This window comes from Musca autumnalis, unplaced genomic scaffold (genome assembly GCF_047663935.1).
Source record: "Musca autumnalis isolate F117 unplaced genomic scaffold, ASM4766393v1 scaffold_4, whole genome shotgun sequence".
In the NCBI taxonomy this organism is placed as follows: Eukaryota; Metazoa; Arthropoda; class Insecta; order Diptera; family Muscidae; genus Musca; species Musca autumnalis.
The window spans coordinates 19,575,169-19,601,716 of record NW_027411977.1 but is presented as its reverse complement, the minus strand read 5'-3'; the positions used below and the strand labels follow the sequence as shown (position 1 = coordinate 19,601,716).

Sequence of the window (26,548 nt, the reverse complement as noted above, 5' to 3'; positions counted from 1 at the left end):
ATGACAGAAGGTATGTGTTTGTGTTCGTAGTTTGGGTGATAATCCTTGTGGCACCCACATACACAAATTTCTGCAAACGACAAATTTTAATTGAAATATTTCAGTCTAACGGAAAGTTAAGCAAAATAAAAAGTGCGGTAAAAGTTTAAGTTAAAAGTTGTTATAAATTTGTAAATAAATAAACGAAAATTAACAAAATTTTCACTAACATGGAAAAGCAAACATTTCATCAGTCTGTGAGAAAAAGTATGTTAACAAATAATTTCAAAATAACGAGAATGCTTTATAACTCCATGAGGAAGTAAATGTCGCTCTTTTACTCAAAGAGTGACAAATCTCAAAAAACGCAGTTTCGAGAAAAACTCGTTTTTAGTTGCCGATTGAAATTTGACTTAACAACATAAAAATATTAAAAAAAAAAAAAAAAAAAAACAAGTAAAAAAAGTATCAGTCGGCTTTGCCGCCAGAGATATACCTTCAGTCTATGTGAATTAGCCTGAAAGTATAGACTTGCCCACGCAAAAGATGATATCGCTGTAAACAGGACCACAACGAACAGCATTGGTATATGTTTCCAAAGGATCTTCGAACAGATCCTAAACTGCTCTTAGACACAAGAGTACCGATATGGATCATTTTAGAAGTTAAACTAAAATTGGACAAAATATTTGGAGATCCAACGTGTGAACCAAATTGGTTGCCCCGTTCAAGAGATATCGGGCATACCATTTTAGTGAAATTTTTTAAATATTGGCGAAGTACCGGAAGTTGTGGACCGGTATTACCAATCTTCGAACTGAAACTGAGTATAGACAAAAAATGACGAGGCAGAATTTTGAACCAAATAGGTTAATCAGTTCGAGAGCTACCGTTCTCTCCAGCCATTGCATATGGTGCCATAGGGGTTTCTTTTTTACTCTATTCGGGCTGTTTTCTCAAGAAGTATGGACTAGCCCCTGAAAACAACTTTAACCATCGTAATTGAGGCAGCGAATTCAAGTTGCTTCATCAAAAATGGAAGTGATTCGAGAACAGGCCTTAAAGTGATCTTATCCGAGAGCAGGTCCTAAACTGAACTTATCCGAAAATTTGTGTGGGAGGTAGCCGAAGGAGTGGACCGATAGGATCCATATTGAAACCTCATCTAAGTCTGGTAGAAACTTCAAGATGTGCAAAGTATGAACCAAATCGGTTACTCCCTTCAAGAGTTACCGAGCGCACGAATTATCCGAACATTTTTGAACATTTGTGGGGGAGGTACCGGAAGGAGTGGACCGACATAACCCATCTTCGAACTTAAACTAAGTATGGACAAAATATTACCAAAGACAAATTTTGGACCGAATCGGCAGATCATGGTGGGGTATTTTACACCTTTCGAACTATTTTCTCAGGAAGTATGGACTGATAAAACTTGTACCGTCGTAATGCGGGCAGTGAAAACAAGTTGTTACAAAAAAAAAATCGAAACGGTTCGAGAACAGGTTATAAACTGAACTTTTCCGAAATTATGTGTTTGAGATACCCGAAGGAGTGGACCAATAGAGTCCATATTGGAACATATGCAAAGTATGTAACCGATTTATACTTTCTTCAAGAGTTATCGTGCGCACAATTTTCCGAACATTAACGAAGGCCAAATTTTGGACCAAATCGGTTCATCACTTCGAGAGTTATCGTTCACTCCTGCCAGACAGACGGACGGACATTGATAAATCGACTTCAAATTGTCTGAAACGAATTTCGTCCAAACAAACTTGGGGTCTAAAACTATTATTTCGATGAGGCACATTTTGCCCGTATGAGAGTGCATATAGCCTCGTTTGCATAAATGCTGAGTGTGAATTCTATTCAAGCCTGTCTGATAGGCTCGTTGGTGTAGAGGTTATCTTTTATACATTAGGACCTCTCTCTCTTTAGATCATCAAAATCCCTCCTGACGTGTCTGACAGGTACTGCATCAAAAACACCCTCTTGTGCTTATGCACCGGTAAAACCTTCGTGTCCTCACGAAGATGGTCTCCTGGTGTCATGAGGAGGCACCGTGTTGCAGTCCGTAGTGTGGCATTCTGGCAGGTTTTAATATTCATCCATTGCGTAGCGCTAACATTTGCGTACCACGCTGTGCCTCATAGCTAATCACAGACCGACCTACTCTTTAGTAAGGGGTCAACAAAGTTTCTTTGTCAGCAACCCAAGTGCTGCGTTCCAACGTCTTGTGGACCTTTTTCCTACTTCTGATCGAATGTTACATGCAATATTTTAGGGTAGTTAGTGGTTGGACCCGACGCTAAGATCATACAATCATCCGCATACGTTACGATCTATATGCCGTCTGGAGAGTGTGGAATTTCAGAAAGGTGAAGATTAAACAGGTCCGGGGACATCACCCCGCCCTAGAGAACTTTCTGTTTCACTCTACGAAGTTTGGTCGTCTTATTTCTGTTCAGCCCTCTACTGATATGGGTGGATATGGCGTGTAATGCTGTTGTAGCACTATGCAACACGAGCACCGCTTTGAAAGTAACAGCCGTTCTATCATCCTTTTTTCCCAGATTCGGGAGTGATTTAACGTACTTACTTATTTAGCTGCCCCATTACAGAACATTTGTTCCATAAGCCGAACTAAGAAAAGATATCCAATTCTTTCAGTTTGTTGCTTCGCTTTCTGAAATACCTCGCTGTTTCATCTCTTCATCCACTTGTTTGCTCTATCTATGCATAGGCCTGCCAATTCTGCGTGCACCGCCATGTGGCACGTATTTATACGACTTTTAAGCGGGCTCATAATCGCTCATTCTTATAATATGGCGTAGCCAATGCAATTTTTGCATCTCGATAAGTTTATCTATACGGATGTCGTTGTATAGCAGTTACAGCTCGTGGTTCATACGACGTCGATATTCACCGTCAACGCAGATTAGTCCATAGATCTTTTGAAGAATTTTTGTCCCAGACACACCAAGCACTGCCTTGTCTGCTTGCGCAAATAGTCAGGCTTCCGAACCATAAATTAGCACGGGTATTGGATACCAACAATTTGGGAAAATGTTCTTTCCATATCCTAAGAACACTATTTGTATCAGTTACCAAATTACCTTGCTGGTCTCTACAGGAGGATGTGCCTGTACCAAATCCATCAGTACGATGTTTCACTGTTTGGTAGAACTTTCGGACTTCAATCTGGCATCTGTTCATCTTGGAAAAGACGTTTCTCTTCACCTTTAGGTGTTGCTGTGACTTCTTTCCCAATCCATCGTATTTCTTGTATGGCAATTATATCGGCCTTGTACTTTTCAAGTACATCTGTAGCGCGTAAACTGCTCCTTCTCTATAAAGAGTGCGAACATTTCACGTGCAGATATGCATATCATTGTCCTTAAAACGTTTGCGGCGTTCGTTAACTTTAGAGGAGTTTTTCTTTTCTTTCATTTGTTCAGAGAAAGCAGTTTTTTCTAAGCCTAAACCCAAGCTTTTAACGTTCTTACGGGTGAACGCTCGGCACATGTTAGCTCACTACCTTTAACGGGCGTTAAAGACAACTCCCTAGGTGGCACCACGGGGAGGCCAGTGTCCACTTGATATGAAAGAGGGACCAAGATAAATCCTGGGGTTTGTCATATTAAAGCCGGTCAGGACCGTTCCTTGGTGTCTTTCATCCCCTACAGAGAGTGATTCAATTGTTGCCCATAATTTACATAATCCTGTACCAATGTTGCACAGCTTCTGGAAGTCTAGCCACTTTTTCCGCTTATGTTCGCCTACTAACCTGTTGACTTAAAGGGTAAGTTTTTTAACTCTTAGGTCTTCAGGGTTTGTACGACGAAGATCACCATGCTGATTTCCTAGTCCCGTCGTCGTCTCTGCTGGGAAATTTGGTCTGATTTCGGGTATTCGACTTGCAGGTGTATGCATCAGCTAGTTATCACCACCTGGCAGGAAGAACGCGTTGCCGGTGACTGGGACCTGAGCATCATCTGCCCCGTCTACAAAGAAGGAGATGAGACAAAGATTAACTATAGGGGCGTAAGTCTACTGCCTATAGCTTCCAGAATAGTGTCAGGTATATTGTGCGATCGACTAAAGTCAATGGTATATAAATATATATTTACCCTGCGGCAAATCTTGGAAAAGACCCAAGAGATGCAGATCGACACTTTCCATATTTTGGTCGATTATAAAACAACCATCGAAAGCAGACTTCAAATGTATACCAAGTCATATCTGAATTTGGTATACCTGCAAAGCTCATTCGGCTTTGTAAGATGACTTTAACGATATAAACCCCCACTTCTTTACTTGTTTCCATTATGTCTTCCCTATTTCATAACACTGTGTTTAGAGTTTTAACTTATTTCTCTTTCTTTCGTTTCAGTTTTTTTCCTATCACAATTTTTTGGTCTTTTCCCCATATCGAATGTTTATCGTGCAGATATTTCTAAAATTCAATACAAATGGATTAGCATTCCCACATTTTATGCATCGATCATTATGATATTAAATATTTTGGAATTTATTGCTGTAATTTATTATGTTGTTTATACTGGCATCAATTTTCATTCGTTGGGTAAGTTTGATTGGAATTTGGTACACGAAATGCAAAAAAGAACACCACTCAACAGCCTGATTCTTTTCAAATTCGAAGCAAACGAATTCGCTGCCAAACTTCTTTTGTACACGCAGAAAAATATATGTTAGAAATATGTTTGGATCTAAACAAATATTTTTTTGGCACTGATTGCAAACAAATATATGTTTGGATCCAAACATATTTCGTTTGTGTCCAAATAAATATATGTTTGCAACATTTTGTAACATATCTCAATGTTATTTGTAGCATATTTTTTATATATACATTTTTTTATGTTAGAACATATTTTTTATGGGTGGAGAGAGGATTTTTGTCAAAGAGAGTAACAACAGGGCTCTCGCGTCTGCGGAGCTGTGTGTGTGGTGTAATAGCCCAGCGAACCTAATGTCTGATGTCCGACACGTCTGAACAATTTCTGAAGCAAAGTCGTTCAGATTTCGTTCCGATTTCTAAACGATTTTTCGGAGACGGAATAGTTCAGATTTTGTACCGATTTCGTTCCGATTTCGGAACGAATGTCGGAAAGAAATTTCCTTTTCGAATTTCCCAATGATTTTCTTCAGATTTCGTTACGAAATCGGACCGAAATTATGTCAACCACTTCATACAACTTTCGTTAAGATGTCGTTGAGATTTCGGATCAGATATCGGACGTATCTTCCGAATTTTGTTCCCATTTCGTTACGATCGTCGGTACGATTAATTTGCTGGAAGGAGACGCAGAAGCTTTGGTGGTGTGTATGCGGTAAAGCACGTGTGTTTCCTGCTGTGTTGTTGTTAACCAACGTGGCAAGCGAAGATGAGAATAACAAAATGGGATTAATTATGTTGTTATTTTTTCTTCAGTTTTCTTAATACAATCGTTGAGTAAAGACGTTAAAGTGAGTGAGTAAATCAGTGTTCTTTCTGTTCTTAAAGAAATTGTGCTTTTTAGTAAATTAAATGTCCAATACATTTTATAATTGAATCAAAAAGGTAAACATAAATATTTTATTGGACAATATTGGTAATTATATAAATACATTTTTCGTATACATACATACATTCATATACATACATGGGTGACGTAGGGGATGGAAGATACCAAGGAACGATCCTGACCGGTAGTGAGCTAACATGTGCCGAGCGTTCACCCATAAGAACGTTAACAACTTGGGTTTGGGCGTCGGGTTAGTAACCCTCCCCTAGAAAAAACAGTCTACTATGAAAAAACGAAAGAAAAGAAAAACAAACCCCTCTAAAGTGGACGAACCCCGCAAACGTTTTAAGGACCATGATCTGCGAATCTGCACCTGGAATGTTCGCTCTCTTTATAGAGAAGGCGCAGTTTACGCATTGGCAGATGTATTTGAAAAGTACAAGGCCGACATTACTGCCATACAGCTTTATTTGCGCTCATGCTCCCACTGAAGACAAGGAAGAACAGACCACAGATATATTTTACGAGCGCTTAGAAGAAACTTATGACCGTTGCCCTGCCAATGACCTTAAAATTATTCTATGAGATTTTAATGCCAAAATTGGAAAGGAGAATATCTTCGGCCCAACAGTCGGGCAATTCAGTCTACACAGTGAAACATCTGACAATGGTATGAGGCTGATAGACTTTGCAGCTGCAAAAAACATGGTAGTTAGCAGTACCAGATTTAAGCATATCGATATTCATAAGAGCACCTGGCTGTAGCCAGATCAAAGAACAAGAAATCAAATTGATCATGTTGTGATAGATGGAAGACATGCTTCGAGCGTGTTCGATGTACGGTGCAAACATATATTCGGACCGCACAACACGGAAGTTTGACATCCGTAAGCTGCAATCACAACAGATAGCCACAGCATATTTCACTCAACTGGCCCAACTGCTTAATCAAAGCACTCCTCGGCCCGATAACATATCAGGACAATGGAAAAACATTGCCCACTCCTTGCAAACAGCCGCAAAATCAGTACTTGGATACCAGAGACCTCCACCAAAGAATCCATGGTATGACCAGGAATGTCGTGCTGCTACCGAAGAGAAAAATGCGGCATATAGGGCTATTCTACAATCAGTAGCAACGTAGCGCACGAGAGAGTTATCGGGAGAAAAGGAGAGAGAGAAACGTATTTTCCGTGGGAAAAAGAGACAGAGATGGAAAAGCGGGTGTGTGAACAAATCGCGATGTACAGGAGACAGAAGGAAGTGCGAAAATACTACCAAAGAGTGAAACATCAAACTGATGGCTTTGCTACAGACACATCCTCCTGCAGAGACCTGCAAGGTAATTTGGTAGCTGATACAGATATTGTGCTAAGTATGTGGAAAGAGCATTTTTCCAAACTGTTGGTAACCAATAGTAGCGAAGTCGACGAAGATACCACAAATCCAATCCCAGAAGATGGTATTGAATGTATACCACCCAGCCAACATGAGGTAAAGACAGCAATAATCTGCTGAAGAGTAATAAGGAAGCAGGAGCCGATGGCTTACCAGCCGAGCTGTTCAAAACAAGAGGCGACACGCTGATAAGGTGTAATCATCAGCTAGTTAGCACCATCTGGCATGAAGAATGAACACCCGACGATTGGAAACTGAGCATACTGTACCCTGTCCACAAGAAAGGGGGCATAAGTCTTCTCCCTATTGCGTACAATATAGTGTCAGGGATAATGTGCGAACGACTAAAGCCTATGGTCAATGAAATAATTGGACCCTATCAGTGCGGCTTTAAACCTGGCAAATCCACCATTGACCAGATATTTAAAAAACAAAAAAAAAAAACATTGTTCCACAACATCCCATACGGGACAAGGGAGACTTCTCTCATATCAATGAGTGCAGCCCGATTCATATTTAGTTCAATGATATGGGACCTACTGTTTATTGCCGAGTCCGAACGGCGTGTCTTAAGACACCACTTGTGGAGAAGTTTTTCAAGGCTGAAATACTCTGGAAATGCCGCCAACATTACTGAGGGATATTTTGCCACCGTTGAAAAATGTTTGATGTTGCCTGGCCGTGGAATCGAACCCCCGACCTTCTGCGTGCAAGGCGGGCGTGCATACCATTGCACCACGGTGGCACCCAGATCAGATATTTACCCTGCGGCAAATCCTGGTGAAGATCCAAGAGATCCACATCGACACTTACCACCTTTTTTATTACAAAGCAGCCTTAGACAGCCCCCTACGTTCAAAGATATTCCAAGCCATGCCTGAATTTGGGATCCCTGCAAAGCTCATTCGACTTTGTAGAATAACATTAACTGACACTCGATCGTCAGTTAAAATAGGAAAGAACCTCTCCGAAGAGTTTGGTACCAAAAGAGGTTTCAGACAAGGTGATGGCCTCTCGTGTGATCTTTTGAACATTCTGCTAGAAAAGGTTATACGAGATGCGAAGGAGAAAAGAAGTGGCACAATATACACAAACAGCCATATGTTACTTGCTTATGTCGATGACATTGACATCATAGGTCGATCGGTAAAGGAAGTAACTGATACCTTTGAAAAAGTCGAAAGGGAATCTGCTAAAGTGGGTTGATGTTCTCGCTGCGCAATGCGTCCATAGAGAACGGCCCAACTGTTGACGTTGGTTCCTATAATTTTGAGGTAGTAAGGGACTTCGTCTACCTCGGCGCCGCCGTAAGCACAACAACCAACATCAGTTGTGGATAGTGTTGGCCAACAGATGCTACTTCGGGCTGATTAAGCAGTTTAGGAATAAAGCCACATCTCGCCAAACAAAAACAAGGCTTTACAAAACCTGATACTACCCGTGCTGATGTATGGTTCAGAAGCCTGGGTACTTGCGCAAGCAGACTAGGCAGTGCTTGGTGTGTTTGGGAGAACAAAATCGTCGAAAGATCTATGGATCAATCTGCGTTGACGGTGAATATCGACGTTGTATGAACCACGAGCTGTATCTGCTATACGGCGACATCAGTATAGTTAAACGTATCGAGATGCAACGATTGCGTTGGCTAGGCCATATCATAAGAATGCGAGATGATGAACCCGCTAAAAAGTCGTATAAATACGTGCCACATGGCTGTGCCCGCAGAATTGGCAGGCCAAAGAATATATGGCGCAAACAAGTGGATGAAGAGATGACAAGGCGCGATATTCCAGAAAGCGAAGCACTACACAGAGAGTTGGGGATCTTTTCTTAGTTCGGCTTACGGAACAAATGTTCTTTAATGAGCTAGCTATGTAAGTAAGTACATACATACATATGTATATTTGAAATATGGATGTTTATTACATTATATAATCATTTGATTCTAGATACCGATGTCCCACTGATGATTTCAACATTGAGGAAAATGTGTTTTATTTCACAACTAAGGAGAAGCGTTCAACGATGTTTCTATATCATTTTTTTCTTTTTAAAAGTGTGACTTATTATAAATTATTTCATTCAGTTTTTCTTTTATTAATTTTAGAATTTTTTATGTACGGTACATAAAAAATTCTAAAGGCAAAAGAAAAAGATTTCCAACTCTCTCTGTTTAGTGCTTCGCCTTGTCATCTCTTCATCCACTTGTTTGCGCCATCTATTCTTTGGCCTGCCAATTCTGCGTGCACCGCCATGTGGCACGTATTTATACGCCTTTTTAGTGGGTTCATCATCTCTCATTCTTATGATATGGCCTAGCCAACGCAATCGTTGCATCTCAATACGTTTAACTATATCGATATCGTTGTATAGCAGACACAGCTCGTGGTTCATACGAAGTCGATATTCACCGTTTATATACCGTATTGTTGATTTTGCTTTTTTCTATGCCTTTCAATAAACCACCACCATTTATAAATGTGTGTATATGTTTGAGATATTCAGTGAGCGCTTACTTAGAGCAAGTGAGCATACATTTCAATGTGTTTCACATTGAAGTTTACGCTCCCTTGCTCTCAGAAAGCACCCACTGGTGCATGTGTTTGTTTTTGTGTGGCTTTTGGGTTTGTATTTGTTTGCAAACAAACACATATTTGTTTGTACCCAAATATATACTTTGTTTGCACCCAAACATATATTTGTTTGTAGAACCCAATGTGTTAGAGAGGCATTTTTCCTCCGTGTATGATTCTAAACTATCAATCAGGCAATTTGGCAGCAACTTCAACGAATTCAATTTTACAGAATCAGTTTATAATTCTAATTTCTGTTTTCAGGAACAATTGCCTTATTCTTAGTTTGCCTGTTGGAACATTATTTCTTTTGGCGTTTATCGGTCAAGTGGCCGAAATTGATAAAAGAATGGCATCAGGTGGAAGAGGTTTTCTTCAAGTCCCCCTATCCCAACTATTTTACCTTTAATATGAAGCATTGGTTATGGTTCTGGTATTTGATAATTATGTGTAATGCCTTGGGTGAGTAGATTTTTTCCGTGGTTAACATAAAAATTCATTTTATATCTTTGCAGTGGAACATTGTTTGCTGGTCTTTAATTCTTTTCAAAAAGCCGATTTGGAACGTACCCAGTGTAATTTGAACGTTAGTTATTGGGAAACGTTGTATGGCCGCGAAAGACCGCATCTAAGAATGGTGTTGTCATTTCATGGGTGGTTGTTGCCCCTACTTGAGGTGATATTTAGATGAATTTGTCTAAGAACTATAAAAGATAATTTGCAGTTTTTAAATTTTAGTGGCTTAATTTGTCTTTAGCATATCCACGAAACTTTACTGATACCTTTATTGCCCTTGTCAGTGTAGGCTTGGCAACTAGATTTCGTCAGATATATTTACGCATCAAGCATGTGCAAGGAAAGGTAAGAACAATATAATTCAAAGAGATGTTGCTCATAACCACGACCCCAATTTCGGCGGAAGTAGTATAGAAAAATGTTTAAAGCAACTTCATGATTTTTAGGCTTCTGTTTAGGTGACGTAGGGGATGGAAGAAACCAAGGAACGGTCCTGACCGGCTTTGACATAGCAAAGAACAGGATTTACCTTGGTCCCTCTTTCATCTCAAGTGGACACTGACCTCCCCGTGGTGTCACTTGGGGAACTGCCTTTAACACCCGTTAAAGGTAGTGAGCTAACATGTGCTGCGTGTTCACCCATAAGAACGTTAAAAACTTGGGTTTGGGCGTCGGGTAAGTAACCATCCCCTAGAAAAAACAGCTTACTATGAAAAAGCGAAAGAAAAGAAAAACAAACCCCTCTATAGTTGACGAACCCCGAAAAAGTTTTAAGGACCATGATCTGCGAATCTGCACCTGGAATGGTCCAGTTTACGCATTGGCAGATGTACTTAAAAAGTACAAGACCGGTATTACTGTCATACAGGAAATACGATGGAATGGGAAAGGCGTCACAACAACACGTAAAGGTGGCGCACTGTGTTATAGCTGCCATGACAAAAATCATGCGTTTGGTTGCGGATTTGTAGTTGGTCGGAGGTTAAAACATCTGGTCTCCAGCAGTAATTCGATTAAAAGCAAAATTCTTTAACACCAGCTTTATGTGCGCTCATGCTCCCACTGACCAAAGATATATTTTACAAGCTCTTAGAAGAAACTTATGACCGTTGCGCTGCGAATTACATTAAAATTATACTAGGCGATTTTAATGCCAAAATTGGAAAAGAGAATATCTTTGGCCCAACAAATGGTATGAGGCTGATAGACTTTGCAGCTGCAAGAAACATGGAAGTTAGCAGCACCAGATTTAAGCATCTCGATATTCATAAGGGCACCTGGCTGTAGCCAGATCAAAGAACAAGAAATCAAATTGATCACGTTGTGATAGATGGAAGACATGCATCAAGCGTGTTGGATGTACGATCGTTCCGAGGTGCAAACAGGTACGTACCAGGTTATACGTAGGAAACAAAGTGCGAATAGACACAACAGGGAAGTTGTACATCGGTAAGTTGCAATCACAACAGATAGCCACAGCATATTCCACTCAACTGGCCCAACTGGGAGAAAAGGCGAGTGGGGAAACGTCTTTTCCGCAGGAAAAATAGAGATATGGAAAAGCGGGAATGTGAACAAATCGAGATGTACAGGAGACAGAATGAAGTCCGAAAATTCTACAAAAGTCTGAAACATCAAACTGATGGCTTTGGAACTGGCACATCCTCCTGTAGAGACCAACAAGGTAATCTGGTAACTGATACAGATAGTGTGCTAAGGGGCAGTTTACACTATATGTAAATGTCATGTGACATCAAATTTTCCATCATTATAAAGTCGCTAATATGTGCAATATTGGGGATTTTCCTTACGCCATTTACTTTGTGCGTCCACACTAGCAAAATTGTAATAAAATTACGTCTGCACATTGCCTGCGTGGTTAGATATGGAATGTTTTTATTTCGTGTCATATGACATTGATAGATAGTGTTAAGGCACATTATTATGTCGTTAATGTAATTGGAAATTGTATTCTTGTCCCCATGGGACATTCGAAAATTTATTAACATTTCTCTTAAAATTATGTTGTTTCGTTTAATTTAATCATTTGAATTTATGTTAAATATGCTGGCCGAAAAATTTGGTATTTTAATAGCATTTCATTTATTCATTATTGTTAATGCAACTAGAACCACCCTAATGCCCTTTTGGTACTTTGTTATTCTTCTTTCTGTTTTGTGGGCGAATTCGCCCAGCAGAGAGAATTACAAGCAATACTTAAATTCGCCCAACAGAGAGAATAACCAGCAGTGTGATGTTGTTGTGGAGTTGTCTCAGCAATAGAACGATCAACCAGTATGTTGTATATGCACATATGTACATACATACATTTGAGTGCATATTACCTTCTCGGCCTCTGCTTGTTATTCTATTGGTGGGTATTGCAAAAAGAAAAAAATACATACATTTTGTACATATTATCCCGCTATCCCTTTGGTATTTTCAACAATAATAGAGAAGAAATAAAACATTCTAATTGTGAACCTTTGAACGAGAAAGAAGTTGTTTCATTTTGGTGACGGGCCAGTGGGCAAAATTTAAGGAAAGAAATTACCCAACAAAGGAATTGGGAAGAATATTTGCAATAAGTACAAGTGTTTCTATTCTTTTTGAAGTTAATAATTTAATTGCCTTACTCATTGAGGCATTCGTAAAAGTCTAATTAATCAACTTGTTCATACATTGAGGCAACGTGTGGAACCATATTTGAGGTGTTATTGGAAATTCAACAGTCTGTGGAGTTCTTACTCGATTATTGGAGATATAGTTACAACCACCATTTACACTTACTCTGGGGAAGATTGATGTTTGCTGAGACACGAATTGAATTCTTGCGGCCTCGTTGGAATAAGCGTGTGTTTCTGCTGTGCCTTGAAACAAACTATTGGTGACCACTGAGTAAGTACAACATTTGCATACTCAAGTCGGACCCTTGAGTTAGGAGTTTGTGCGGTTACATATTGGACGAATTCCGGGGTTGTCAAAATAGGCAATCCTCAAACAGATAGTGTAAACTACCTCTAAGGATATGGAAAGAGCATTTTTCCAAACTCTTAGTATTCAATAGTAGCTAAGTCGACGATGATACCACAGATTCAATCCCAAAAGATGGTATTGAATGTATACCACCCGGCCAAGATGAGGTAAAGACAGCAATAAACTGGCTGAAGAAAAATGAGGCAGCAGGCCTACCATACGAGCTGTTTAAGACCGGAGGCGACACGCTGATAAAGTGTATGCATCAGCTAGTTAGCTCCATCTGGCAGGAAGAACGCGTACCCGACGATTGGAACCTGAGTATCCTGTGCCCCGTCCATAAGAAAGGAGATAAGACTTTATGCTCCAACTATAGGGACATAAGTCTTCTCCCTATCACCTACAAGATAGTATCAGGGATATTGTGTGAACGACTAAAGCCCAAGGTCAACGAAATAATTGGATTATACCAATGCCGCTTTACACCTGGCAAATCCTCCATTGACCATATATTTACCCTGCGGCAAATCCTGGAGAAGACCCAAGAGATGCAAATCGACACCGACCACCTTTTTGTCGATTATAAAGCAGCCTTCGACAGCCCGCTACCTTAAAAATACTTCAAGCCATGTCTGAATTTCGTATCCCCGCAAAGCTCATTCGGCTTTGTAAAATGACTCTAACTTACACGAGATCCTCAGTTTCAGGTTTCAGGCAAGGAGACAGCCTTTCGTGTGATCTTTTCAACATCCTGCTAAAAAATGTTATACGAGAGGCAAACGTCAAAAGAAGTGACACAGTCTACACCAATAGCCACATGTTACATTTTTATGCTGATCAGTAAACGAAGTAACTGATGTCTTTATAAAGGTTGAAGGAGAATCTGCTAAAGTGGGTATGGCGGTAAACGGCGCGAAGATCAAGTTGATGGTGTCGACGCGCAATGCGTTCCTTGAGATCGGACCAACTGTTGAAGTTGGTTTCTATAATTTTGAGGTAGTAAAAAACTTCGTATACCTCGGCACCGCCGTAAACACAACAAATGACATCAGTTGTGAAATACGAAGAAGAATTTTATTGGTCAACAGATGCTACTTTGGCTTGTATGGTTCCGAAGCCTGGGTACTTGCGCAGGCGGACAAAGCAGTGCTTGGCGTGTTTGAGGGAAAAAATCTTCGAAAGATCTACGACCAATCTGCTTTAACGATATTCACCGACGTCGCATGGACCACAAGCTGTATCAGCTATACAAAGACATCAGTATAGTTAAACGTATCGAGATGCAGGGATTGCGTTGGCAAGGCCATATCATAAGAATGAGCGATGAGGAACCCGCTAAAAAGGCGTATAAATTCGGGCCAAATGGCGGTGCACGCAGAATTAGTAGGCCAATTAATAGATGTCGCAAACAAGTGGATGATGGGATGCCAAGACGCAGTATTCCAAAAAGCGAAGCACTAAACAGAGAGAAATGTAGATCTTTTCTTAGTTCGGTCTATGGAACAAATGTTCTGTAATGGGCCAGCTAAGTAAGTAAGTTTACTCATTCGTGCAACAGGAAATATTTTTTGAGAACTTTTTTTTTTCACTTCATACATTTTCTCAAAAAAAAAAAAAAAAAAAAAAAAAATCGATTTGTGCGTGAACTTTTTTATGCTTCAATGGAATAAACGTTATTTTAGTGATTAATATTGAAAAGTTCATTCTGCCGTGCCACAGGAAATCATTTTTGAGAAAAAATGTGGAAAAGTCATAACCCTAATATTCATATGTCCAAAATTCTGAAAACCTCCTAAATACATACATATGTACATAAAAAAGAGTTTCAATTCACACACAATTTTTTTATTGTTTTTATAGACATTTTCCTGTATGTCACAGGCCGAGGTTATGTATCTGCCTTCAAAGCCGACTGATACTTCCATACTTGTCTCTTAGTGACATGCCTTATGTCCTTTGTTTACTGCATTATTATTTTAAGTTTATACCCTCAGCATTTATGCTAACGAGGGTACATAATGATTTTACACCCCAAGTATGATTGGACGAAATGTGTTTCAGACAATTTGGAGTTGATTTAGCCATGTCCGTCCGTCTGTCTGGTTGGCTGTCTGGAGCGCACGATAACTCTTGAACGGATCAACCGATTTGGTCCAAAAGTGGGCTTTCGTAATAGTTGGTCCAAACTTGGTTTAAGTTCGAAGATGGGTTATATTGGTCCACTCCTCCCCTCCCCACAAAAGTTCGAAAATGTTCGGAAAATTTGTGAGCACGATAACTCTTGATGTGAGTGACCGATTTGTTTCATACTTAGCACATCGTAAAATTTCTACCAGACTTAGATCAGGTCCCAATATGGACACAATTGGTTCACTTCTTCGGGTACCTCCCACACAAAATTTCGAAAAAGTTCAGTTCCTTAACCTGCTCTCGAATCTCTTCGATTTTTGTGGTAGCAACTGTATTCACTGCCCCCATACGACGGTGCAAGTTTCATCAGGGGCAAGTCCATACTTCCTGAGAAAATAGCCTGAAAGTTGCAAAAAGCCCCTATAGTCACATTCGTCTACCCACCTTAATACCCTTTTCCACCACTATCACTCATATTTCTTTCTCAATATTATAATTATCTCCTTACCTGTACAAACTCCTTTCTTTACTCTCTAATATCAACACCTGACCTGACAACACCAAACTTAGTTTAAGTTTAAAAATAAGCCATAGGCATCCAGCCTTGCACGTAGAAGGTCGTGGGTTCGATTCCCCGGCCAGTCAACATCAAAATTTTCAACGGTGGCAAAATACCCCTCAGTAATGTTGGCGACATTTCCTGAGTATTTCAGCCATGTAAAACTTCTCTATAAAGTGGTGTCGTAAGACACGCCGTTCGGACTCGGCCATAAACGGTAGGTCCCATATCATTGAACTAATATGAATCGGGGTGCACTCATTGATATGAGAGAAGTCTCCCCTGTCCCGTCTGGGATGTTTGTGGAACAATTATTATAATTATTATTATAATACTTTCTTATGGTTTTTTTTTTCCAAGTCCTAAAAAGGTTTTTGATCATTAGAACTCCAAATGGCAAATTACAACCAATTCGGGCCGAAAATTTTGATAATATCTTCAAGATACCTGAAAACGGGAGGTATCGTAATATGAGAGCTATACCAAAACCTGGACCTAAGACCACAATGTTTGGCGCAGAAGGTTTTTGATCATTTAAACTCCAAATGGCAAATTACAACCAATTCGGGTCGAAAATTTTGATAATATCTTCAAGATACCTGAAAACGGGAGGTATCGTAATATGAGAGCTATACCGAAACCTGGACCTAAGACCACAATGTTTGGCGCAGAAGGTTTTTGATCATTGAGAACTCCAAATGGCAAATTACAACCAATTCGGGCCGAAAATTTTAATAATATCTTCAAGACACCCGAAAACGGGAGGTATCGTAATATGAGAGCTAAACTAAAACCTGGACCTAAGACCACAATTTTTGGCGCAGAAGGTTTTTGACCATTGGGACCCCAAATACCAAAGTACAGCCAATTAGGGCCGAAAATGTAGATAAAAGCTTCATGGGGGCTATAGGAAAAACTGGACCCATATTGATGATGTTATGGCTAAAGTATTTCTTTACTTATTTTTAGCATACACTGAAAAAATCAGATTGATCCGTGATTATAAATATTTTTGTCGCACCTTCCCATACAAGTGGGACCACTGTGGAATGGAAGTATATGAAAAAATGTCTATTGGATACAATGTATGAAGGGTCGGTCCTTCGTGGACTACATCTTGAAAGCGAATTAGAAATTTGTTTTACTGCCATCGCAAAATTTTGTTATTCTATTTTAGACAAATTTGCTGCTAAACAGTATTAGAAAATAATGAAGACAAATGAATTGTTGTGCGTGACTTGATTTTTTTTTCCTTATCATCACCGAAGTTTAATTGTAGCCTCAGACTTTAAGGTTACGAGATTATATACACTAGAATACGATGCAAATAGGTCTCATCAAAATAATGATTTTAGACTCCACATAAATATGTTTGGAGATGATGGAAGTACTTACCACCGTCCATCTGTCTGTATCTCTGTTTGTCTGGCAGGTTGGAACTCATGATAACTGTCGAACGGATCAACCGATTTGGTCCAAGTAAATATGGATCTCGTAATGTTTTGTCCCAATTAAATTTAAGTCATATCGGTACCTCCGCCATAAAAGTTCAACAATTTTCAATAAAATGGTTGAAGGGACTAACCGATTCGGTCTAAAATCGAACCTAATATGGACTATCTCGGTCCACTCGCAAAATTACTTCCAAAAGTACATCAAGTTCCAAGAGAATATGTTTGGACAACATCTTCAGGTCACTCATACAAGTCTAACATAACTGCAGTTTAAAGATTGTTCGAGGATCCTTTGGACATTTTGTAGTCTTGTTTACAGCGATATCCTATTTTTCGTGGACAAGTTCATGCTTCCTGACAAAGCTCTCAATGCTACGGTGACCAACTAAAATAGCGTATGGGCGCGGTAACTATCGAGAGGAGTGTCTCTCAAAATAAGATCCATTTCTAAAATGAATTAGCTTATTATTTGCGAATAATTAAGTGGGGTTCAATAAGGATCGATTGTTATTTGTCAAAACTATATAGAACTAAGTCCATCAAAGTGTTTGTCATCGAGTCCAAAAACTTCTAATCGTACAATTTAGAAAAAAAATATAATGCTTCTTTTTTAACATTATATTAAAAGTAAAAAATAATCCTGAATCATAGTACGGTTACACTATAGTTTTATGCCGGGTTAACCCACTTCGAGAGGATTTATTTGACGTTTGCGTAATGGAATTGACATTTGAAATCCGAACCCACTTGGTTAATCCGGTTAAATGTAACCGGGGTATCAGACTCTATCTCTTCCGGTAAGTAACACTATGCAGCATTTTTAAGGTAATCTTGTGCAAACAATTTGTAGTGAGGATTTTTTGAAAGTACAGATCCAAAGTACAAAATCCCTAGTTGCGTTTTGTTGAGTCAGATCTAGCTTGGATTTTATGGCCCCCACTAAACATTGTTAATTATCGACTTTTTAAAGCAACACGGGGATATGTCCCTGAAACCAATGCAAATCTTCTTCTGACCTCTGACGCAAATTTGTAGATAAGGGTCAGAATAAAATATTTGAACAAATATTGAACTGGAAAAACTACAATTATTACCTCAAATTTTATAATATTTCTTAAATTTATATAATCTGTATAGATTTCGCACCATATTTCTAAAACTGTTAATTTTTTCTTAATGTTTTCATTTGGAAACATAGCAACGACAACGGCAGCCGATATTCTTAAAAATTTGGCTAAGATCCTAAATATTATGAATTCTTTCTATTGAATTTATATACTTTGTACCAATATTTCATATAAAATTCGAAAAATCGAACATGTAGAATGGAATATGTGCCAAAATTTTCCTGTCCATCGGATAAAAATTTACGGAGATATTAGCTTTCGAAAGGAAACATTTATTGTGTTCTGTATGTAGCATAGAATCTAAAAGCGTCTTTTCCTCGAATTGGCACTTTTGAAAGCGGTGTCCACTGTAGCTCGAAAACGGATGCTCCGGTCTTTATATGTTTTTTGGGACTATTATACACATAAACCATGTGCTTAACCGAGAGAATCTTTAAAAAACTGCTGACGGAGTCCGTTTTTTTAAACCGAAATTTTGAAAATTTTCAAAAATTTATTTTTTTTAATTCCGTTTCGATAATGGACACGATTATTAGGTTCGTAATGATCCCACAAAAATATGTGCTGATCGGTTTATTCTTTTTCGAACTACAGTGGGTACCGCAAACTGCTTTAGTAAAAACAGTGCTTTATAGGCGGGCATTTGTCACAAAGATTATACAAAACCAGTAAGGAAAGGATCAAAGTCGGGCGGGGCCGACTATATAATACCCTACACCACTGTGAATATGTAAAATATAAATCGGAGCTATATCCAGATCTTAACCGATTTTGATATAATTTGGCACATTTATTTCCGGACCGAATTCAGTCACACATTCCAAATATCATTGAAATCGGACTTATATATCGTGTTTGGAGCTGAAAATACACGAAATCGGCCGAAAATATATATGGGTGTTATATCCAAATCTGAACCGATTTCGATATAATTTGGCACATTTATTTCTAGACTGAATTCGGTCACACATTCCAAATTTCATCGAAACCGGAAATATATAGCGTGTTTCGTACAGAAAATACATGAAATCGGCCGAAAATATATATGGGAGCTATATCCAAATCGGAACCGATTTCGATATAATTTGGCACACTTATTTCTAGACCGAATTCAGTCAAACATTCCAAATTTCATCAAAATCGGACGTATATAGCGTGTTTGGTGCAGCAAATACGTGAAATCGGGCGAACATTGATATGGGAGCTATATCCAAATCTGATCCGATTTCGATATTATTTGGCTCAATTTAAGTGGCGAAATTTCGTGGCCACTGGGAACCACATATGTAAAATTTCAGCTAGTTCAAGCAAAAAATGTGGCTAAGATCCCTAAAATACATTAAATCGGGAGGTATCGTTATATGGGGACTATACCGAACCGTGGACCTATCTTGACAATTTTTAGTGGAGCAATTTCGCGGCCATTGAGAACCTCAAATGTAAAATTTCAGCCAGTTTGGGCAAAAAATGTGGCTAAGATCCATAAAATACCTTAAATCGGGAGGTATCGTTATATGGAGACTATACCGAACCGTGGACCTATCTTGACAATTTTTAGTGGAGCAATTTCGCGGCCATTGGGAACCTCAAATGTAAAATTTCAGCTGGTTTGGGCAACAAATGCGGCTAAGATCCTTAAAATACCTTAAATCGGGAGGTACCGTTATATGGGGGCTATACCAAAACTTGGACCGATATAGCCCATCTTCGAGCTTGATCTTCCGACGGCTAAAAAAATGGTATTCCCCAATTTTCAGCGAAATCGGTCAACAAATGCGACCTGTATGTTGCGAACGGACGGACGGACGGACATGCATAACTCGACTCAGAAAGTTATTCTATGTATATCCCTAGAAGGAACTATGGGTCTATCTCGCTTCCTTTTGTATGTTACATACAAATGCACTAACACATAACCCCTTACCACATAGTGGTGTAGGGTATAAAAAGTTAGAAGGTAACTCAAGGTTTAATAGATTTCTTATAAAAAGTGCATGAAAATGGCCTTTCTGATACTTATAAGTGGCCATAACCCTTTAAAATAACTTAACGTAACGCTACACAACATTTGAATTTTTCAAGATTTTTGGTCAAGTTGGGCCTCCCCCGAAATGAAATCCTGCATACGTCCCTGGCTTATAGGTTCACTCCTTTCGGTACCTCCCACACAAATGTTCGAAAATATTCTTTACAATGGTACGCGCAATATCTCATAAACGTAGGAACTGATTTGGTCCAAACTTTTGATCTTTAAATATTTCGTTTATGTTTAAATGTGGGCCCTTGTGTGGTTAAGGGTTTTTTTCGATTTCCCTTTGGAACATTTTACAGGAGGTTTTCGTTATGCCCTGATTCGTAGGCAAGTATGTTACAAAAGTCCTTTCTATAGATATACTCCGCAAATGTGTGAGCTTTAATCAAAATTTTGAATTGCCCCCTAAATACATAAGTTTTTTTTTGGAAAAAATAAAAATAGGTAAAAAAACGTTTTAAGTTAAACGGTTTTATGTTAAACATACATTGCAATGTATAAGATAAATGTACTAAAAACCAAAAAATAATCAAATAGATACAGTCGTGGGAATTATAAACATATGCATAGACTAGACTAAAATAACATAAAACCGTGGGACACGTCAATTGTCTACAATCGTTGATTAAAATGTTTGTTTTGTAATGTTACACTATAATTAGGCAGTTGTTCAACCGACAACGATGGACGTGTGATAGGTAGGGCTAGAATGTGGAAACAAGCTAGCAAGCTCGATTATAAGCGAGTTTTAATGTTTCGTAGTGGTGAGCGAGTAGTACTTTGTCGATTAAAGACAAACTACGAGCAGTGAAACGCTTCCTCGCCAGGCAGCAGTGTGAATGTCCAACGATAAACTAGTTGAAACATCTCTTTTATTTACATGGTATAACTATGTATAACTATTGGAATTTCCATGAGCAAGAAAATAGTAACTGCCTAACGACGAATTAAACGATTCTTCTATCGCACATTAAGTCGATAATTTGTAGACAATTGACGTGACCCACGGTTTTATTTTAGTCTAGTCTATGCATATGTTTATAATTCCCACGACTGTATCTATTTTATTATTTTTTGGTTTTTAGTACATTTATCTTAAACATTGCAATGTATGTTTAACATAAAACCGTTTAACTTAAAAAGTTTTTTTACCTATTTTTATTTTTTAGTTTTTAGTTTTTATTTCGCATTCTGTTTAATTCATTTAGTGCTTCATTATTGCAAGATTTCTTGCCCGTTAGTTTATTGCAGTCACACTCCTCTATACGTAGTCCCTGCAAAGATCTTACTCTACTAAGACCTTGACTTGACCTTCTTCAAACAGTTTCGCACCTAAGTATACGACTGCGTGATCCACAGTGCTGCCCTACATTTTATGTATTGTAGAAGCCCATGATAGTATTAAAGGCAACATTCTTCTTTCAGCCGTCCCGTAATTGTACTTAGCTAGAAACTGTATGGCTTTCGGGTGTATAAAATGTACTTTATAGTACACTGTATTCTTCTTGTCAAGCCCTTTTATTTGATACCCATATTGGAGGGATTGATAAAAAATTGTTGTCAGCCATTTGGTAGCGGCGGCCATCTTAGATTTCGATTTTGCATAGTAAATTTTATTCTACTTGTTGAGACCTTTCATTTGATACCCATGTTGATGGGATTGATAAAACCTAAGTTATCCGCCATTTGTAGAGGCCGCCATCTTGGATTTTAATTTTATATAGTACATTGTATTCTACTGGTTGAGCACTTTCATTTGATACCCATATTGATGGGATTGATAAAATCTACGTTATCCGCCATTTTGTAGCGGCCGCCATCTTGGATTTCAATTTTTTATGGTATTTTGTATTCTGCTTGTTGAGCCCTTTCATTTGATACCCATATTGATGGGATTGATAAAACCTACGTTATCCGCCATTTTGTAGCGGCCGCCATCTTGGATTTCAATTTTTTATAGTATTTTGTATTCTGCTTGTTGAGCCCTTTCATTTGATACCCATATTTATGGGATTAATAAAACATAAATTATCCCCCATTTTGTAGCGGCGGCCATGTTGAATTTATAATGATAATGAATAAATATAATTGTATTGTCACCAAAATCCAAAGTGTATACAAAATTTCAGATTAATCGGTTGACAGGAAGAGGGTGAAATTTGAATTACTAAATTTGACCCAAGAATAAATAATAAAACAAACGGGGTGAGCTAAATAAAACCATTTAAAAAGAGAATAAAGGGAAAATTCTTTTAATTTATTTCGTTTAATAAAAATACTCATAAATGACTCCCTAAAGATTTATAAACGATTATAAACATGACCCAAAAAAGACACGAAAAAGAGTCCTAAATTATTCAACAAATCACCAATAAATGATTGAAATGCGAATCGAAAAAGACTTTATATACCATCAGAAAATGGGAAAAAATGACTCGAAACTAATGCAGAGGAAGACTCATTTGTGATTTGCTTAGACGAGTCGCCTGAGGTTATGTTTTCCTACCGACAAAGGAGTAATTTATGATCAGAAAATGAGCTCATATTCTAGCTTTTTAATCGTGCAGTCGGATCAAAAAAGACTCGAATTTGATTATAATTGTCAACAAATGCTGGCTGGGATATTGCCTTACCAATTTGCGAACAATGACAAATTTGTACACTGTTTGTGTTTTATTTGAGAGATTCCATCATGAGAAAGAATATATTTATTGATGCGAAACGACAAACAATTTTCTAGTTTTAAGTGCACTTCTAAATAAAACACTGAAACTTATTTTTTTATTTTTTTTATACCCTCCACCATAGTATGGAGGGTATATTAAGTTTGTCATTCTGTTTGTAACACATCGAACTAATCATTTGCGACCCTATAAAGTATATATATTCTTGATCAGGATAAAATTCTAAGACGATCTAGCCTTGTCCGTCTGTCCGTCTGTCCGTCTGTCCGTCCGTCTGTCCGTCTGTTGTAATCACTCTAGCGTCCGCAATAATTGAGATAGAGTGCTGAAATTTTGCACCCGAGGGTCTTTTTCCCATAGGCAGGTCAAGTTCGAAGATGGACTATATCGGTCCACTCTTTGGTATAGCCCCCATATAACGGTAAAGGTATTTTGACGTTCTTCGCCACATTTGCTGACCGAATTAGCTATAATTTGGCACTTAGGGTTCCTAATGATCAACAAACTTATATCCCAAACGATATGGGCATAGGTCCATGTTTTGGTATAGTCCCCATATAACGGTACCTCCCGATTTTCGGTATTTTGAGAATTTTAGCCACCATTTTTAACCAAACTACCTGAAATTTGACATTTGAGGTTCTCAGTGGTCAAAAAACATCTCCACCAAACATCGTCAACATAGGTCCATGTTTTGGTATAGCCCCCATATAACGGTACCTCCCGATTTTCGGTATTTTGAGAATTTTAGCCACAATTTTTAACCAAACTACCTGCAATTTGACATTTGAGGTTCTCAGTGGTCATGAAACATCTCCGCCAAACATCGTCAACATTGGTCAAAGATATAATGCTAATTCATTATGGCTTACTGGGTCTCTTGCAAAAACTTCATCACGCCATAACGCGGAAGTTCGACTCACGGCGCATCTGTCCTTCGGGGCTTTTAATATACTCACAAGTATCGAAAAGTTGTTAGACCTAAAATTGTAAAAGGACCCTAATAATTCCATTTTAATTAAGATTTTTTTTATGGTGGAGGGTATAAAAAGTTCGGCCCGGCCGAACTTAACGACTTTTTACTTGTTTCATTTTTAACTTTTTGGTAAATACATTTATTTGACTTACTTACTTAGTTGGCCCATTACAGAACATTTATTTGACCACTGAAAACAAAATTATAGTCCGAAAATTTTGATAAAAACATTAAAATGCCTGAAATCGTGTAGTACCGTTATATAAAGGCTATACAAAAACCTGAACTTATGTCCATAATTTTTGGTGGGGAAGTTTCTGTACCATTTGGAACTCCAAATGCCAAGTGACAGGCAAATCTGGCTAAAAATGTCACATTGCCAGTTACAGCCAATTCAGCCTAAAAATGAAGATAAAAGCCTCATAATACTTGAAATGGGGTGGTGCCGATATAAAGGGGCTATACCAAAACCTGGACCTATGTACACAATTTTTAGTGGGGAAGTTTCAGTACCATTGGGAACCCCAAATGCCAAATTACAGCCTATTCTGGTAAAAAATGAAGATAAAATACTTTAAACACTTGAAATCAGGTGGTACCGCTATATGGGGGATACACCAAAACCGGTACCTTTGGCTATCATTGTTAGTGAGGAAGTTTCTGTACCAATGGGGGTTCCATGGCCATGTTACAGCCAATTCGGCCTAAAAATGAAGATAAAATCCTCATAATACTTGAAATCGGGTGGCTCCGCCATAAGGGGGCTATACCAAAACCTGGACCTATGTTCAACATTTTTGTTGGGGGAATGCCTGTATAAATGGAAATCCCAAATGACAGCTAATTCGGGCAAAAAACGACGATAAAACCCTTAAAAATACTTAAAATCGGGTGGTACCGCTATATGGGGGCTGTAGGAAAAAATGGGCCCATATTCATGTATTGTCATCCAAATCTGAAAAGTGCGCAAAGTTTCAGTTCGATTGGTCAACTGCAACTGCGTTAAAAATGAGTTACTAGATTTGAACTTAATCGGGTGGTACCGTTAATGGGGCTATAGGAAAAAATGGACCCATATTCATGTATTGTCATTCAAATCTGAAAAGTGTGCAAGGTTTCAGTTCGATTGGTCAACTGCAACTGTGTGGAAAATGAGTTACAAGAGTTGAAATGCAAGTTAAATTAAACTCCGTTAAAACCCTGTAAAATGGACCAATTTTTTGTTTTAATTTCATATTCATGTATTGTCATCCAAATCTGAAAAGTGTGCAAAATTTTAGTCCGATTGGTCAACTGCAACTGTGTCAAAATTGAGTTACCAGATTTGAAATCCAATTTAAATAAAACACCGTTAAAACACTATAAAATGGACCAATATTGGCTTTCATGTATTGTCATCTAAATCTAAATAATGTGCAAAGTTTCAGTTTGATTGGTCAACTGCAACTGTGTTAAAAACGAGTTACCAGATTTGAACTAAACGGACACCAGAGCAAGTTAAATAAGACGCTGTAAAAATAACAAAATTGTAACACCTATCCCAATACAAACGCCCGCCAATGTTCTGATATTTAATAATGTTTTATGTTTATTTATTTTTGTATAGCCCATGCCCTCAATATTTTGGTTAGAAACCCGGGAACATTATTTGATGTTGAAACGACTTTTGCGAAACCTCAACAAAGAAATATCTGCTTTGATTTTGTTATCTGGGGCCAACAATATGTACTTCATTTGTTGTCAGTTATTCAATAGTTTTACGTAAGTCCATCATCTATGTATAATTATGTACAATATACCTACATATATGTATGTATGTATGCACGTACATATCATTTACAAATTGTGTTTCCTTTATCCTTGCAGCAACATTGGTGTAGATTGGGTTGCTGAAACGGCATTTTGGTTCTCGCTACTTTATAGTATTTTTCGCACAGTTTTAACATTCTCTTTGGCCTCCATGTTGGACGAGTATACCAAGAAGATTATAACATGTTTGCGTGATGTCCCCTCTCGCTCCTGGTGTATAGAGGTTGGTTGGTTGGTCGGTTGGCTTAAACATGATCAATTTTCAATAGTTATTAAAAATGAATTTCGTTTGTTTTTGCTATACCCCGGCTGCTGTGTGACTGGATATTGATGTGTGTGTTTTTTTGCTTTTACAGACTCAACGTTTTAGCCAACAACTATCGGTGGATGTAACAGCCCTTACTGCTGCTGGACTTTTTACCTTGACTCGTAAACTAATTTTAGCTGTAACGACAATTTATACTTGAATTTGTGTTTTTCGTAAGCTTATTTAAATTAATGGCCTGTTTGTGGTGTTTTTGTTTATTTTTCGCAATTTGTTGACCTGTATAACTTATCTTCATGATGACGACAATGATGATGCTGATGTCCTGATGATGTGCAAAAATGTTCCTTTTAAAATATTTATAGATGGCCAGCACTGTTGTCACTTATCAGCTGATGGTATCGAGTGTTATTAATGAAGGAGCCATTAAGCAAGTGACAAATTATTGCAAACATTATGAACGTTTTGAGGAAAACTTTGCTATGGCCACTGCTGCTGCTGCTGCTGCTGCTGTAGATAATGCCGAACAAATCTCCTAA

At 38.3% G+C, this 26,548-nt stretch overlaps 1 protein-coding gene across 1 annotated transcript; it reads left to right on the top strand.

The window, feature by feature from the left end:
• On the top strand, positions 1–26,548 carry LOC141401891 (gustatory receptor for sugar taste 64b-like). The gene is made up of 9 exons (XM_073982443.1): positions 1–10; positions 4,376–4,567; positions 9,746–9,943; positions 9,997–10,157; positions 10,220–10,342; positions 25,542–25,696; positions 25,802–25,967; positions 26,101–26,190; positions 26,375–26,548. The coding sequence occupies exons 1-9, from the start codon at positions 1–3 to the stop codon at positions 26,546–26,548; spliced, it is 1,269 nt and encodes a 422-aa protein (XP_073838544.1).

What these genes read in the sequence shown, in the direction of transcription:
- LOC141401891 (XM_073982443.1), top strand. An exon ending in TCAAGCATGTGCAAGGAAAG is followed by an intron (nt 10,343 to 25,541) that starts GTAAGAACAATA and finishes ATTTTTGTATAG; the next exon opens with CCCATGCCCTCAATATTTTG. An exon ending in CAGTTATTCAATAGTTTTAC is followed by an intron (nt 25,697 to 25,801) that starts GTAAGTCCATCA and finishes TTATCCTTGCAG; the next exon opens with CAACATTGGTGTAGATTGGG.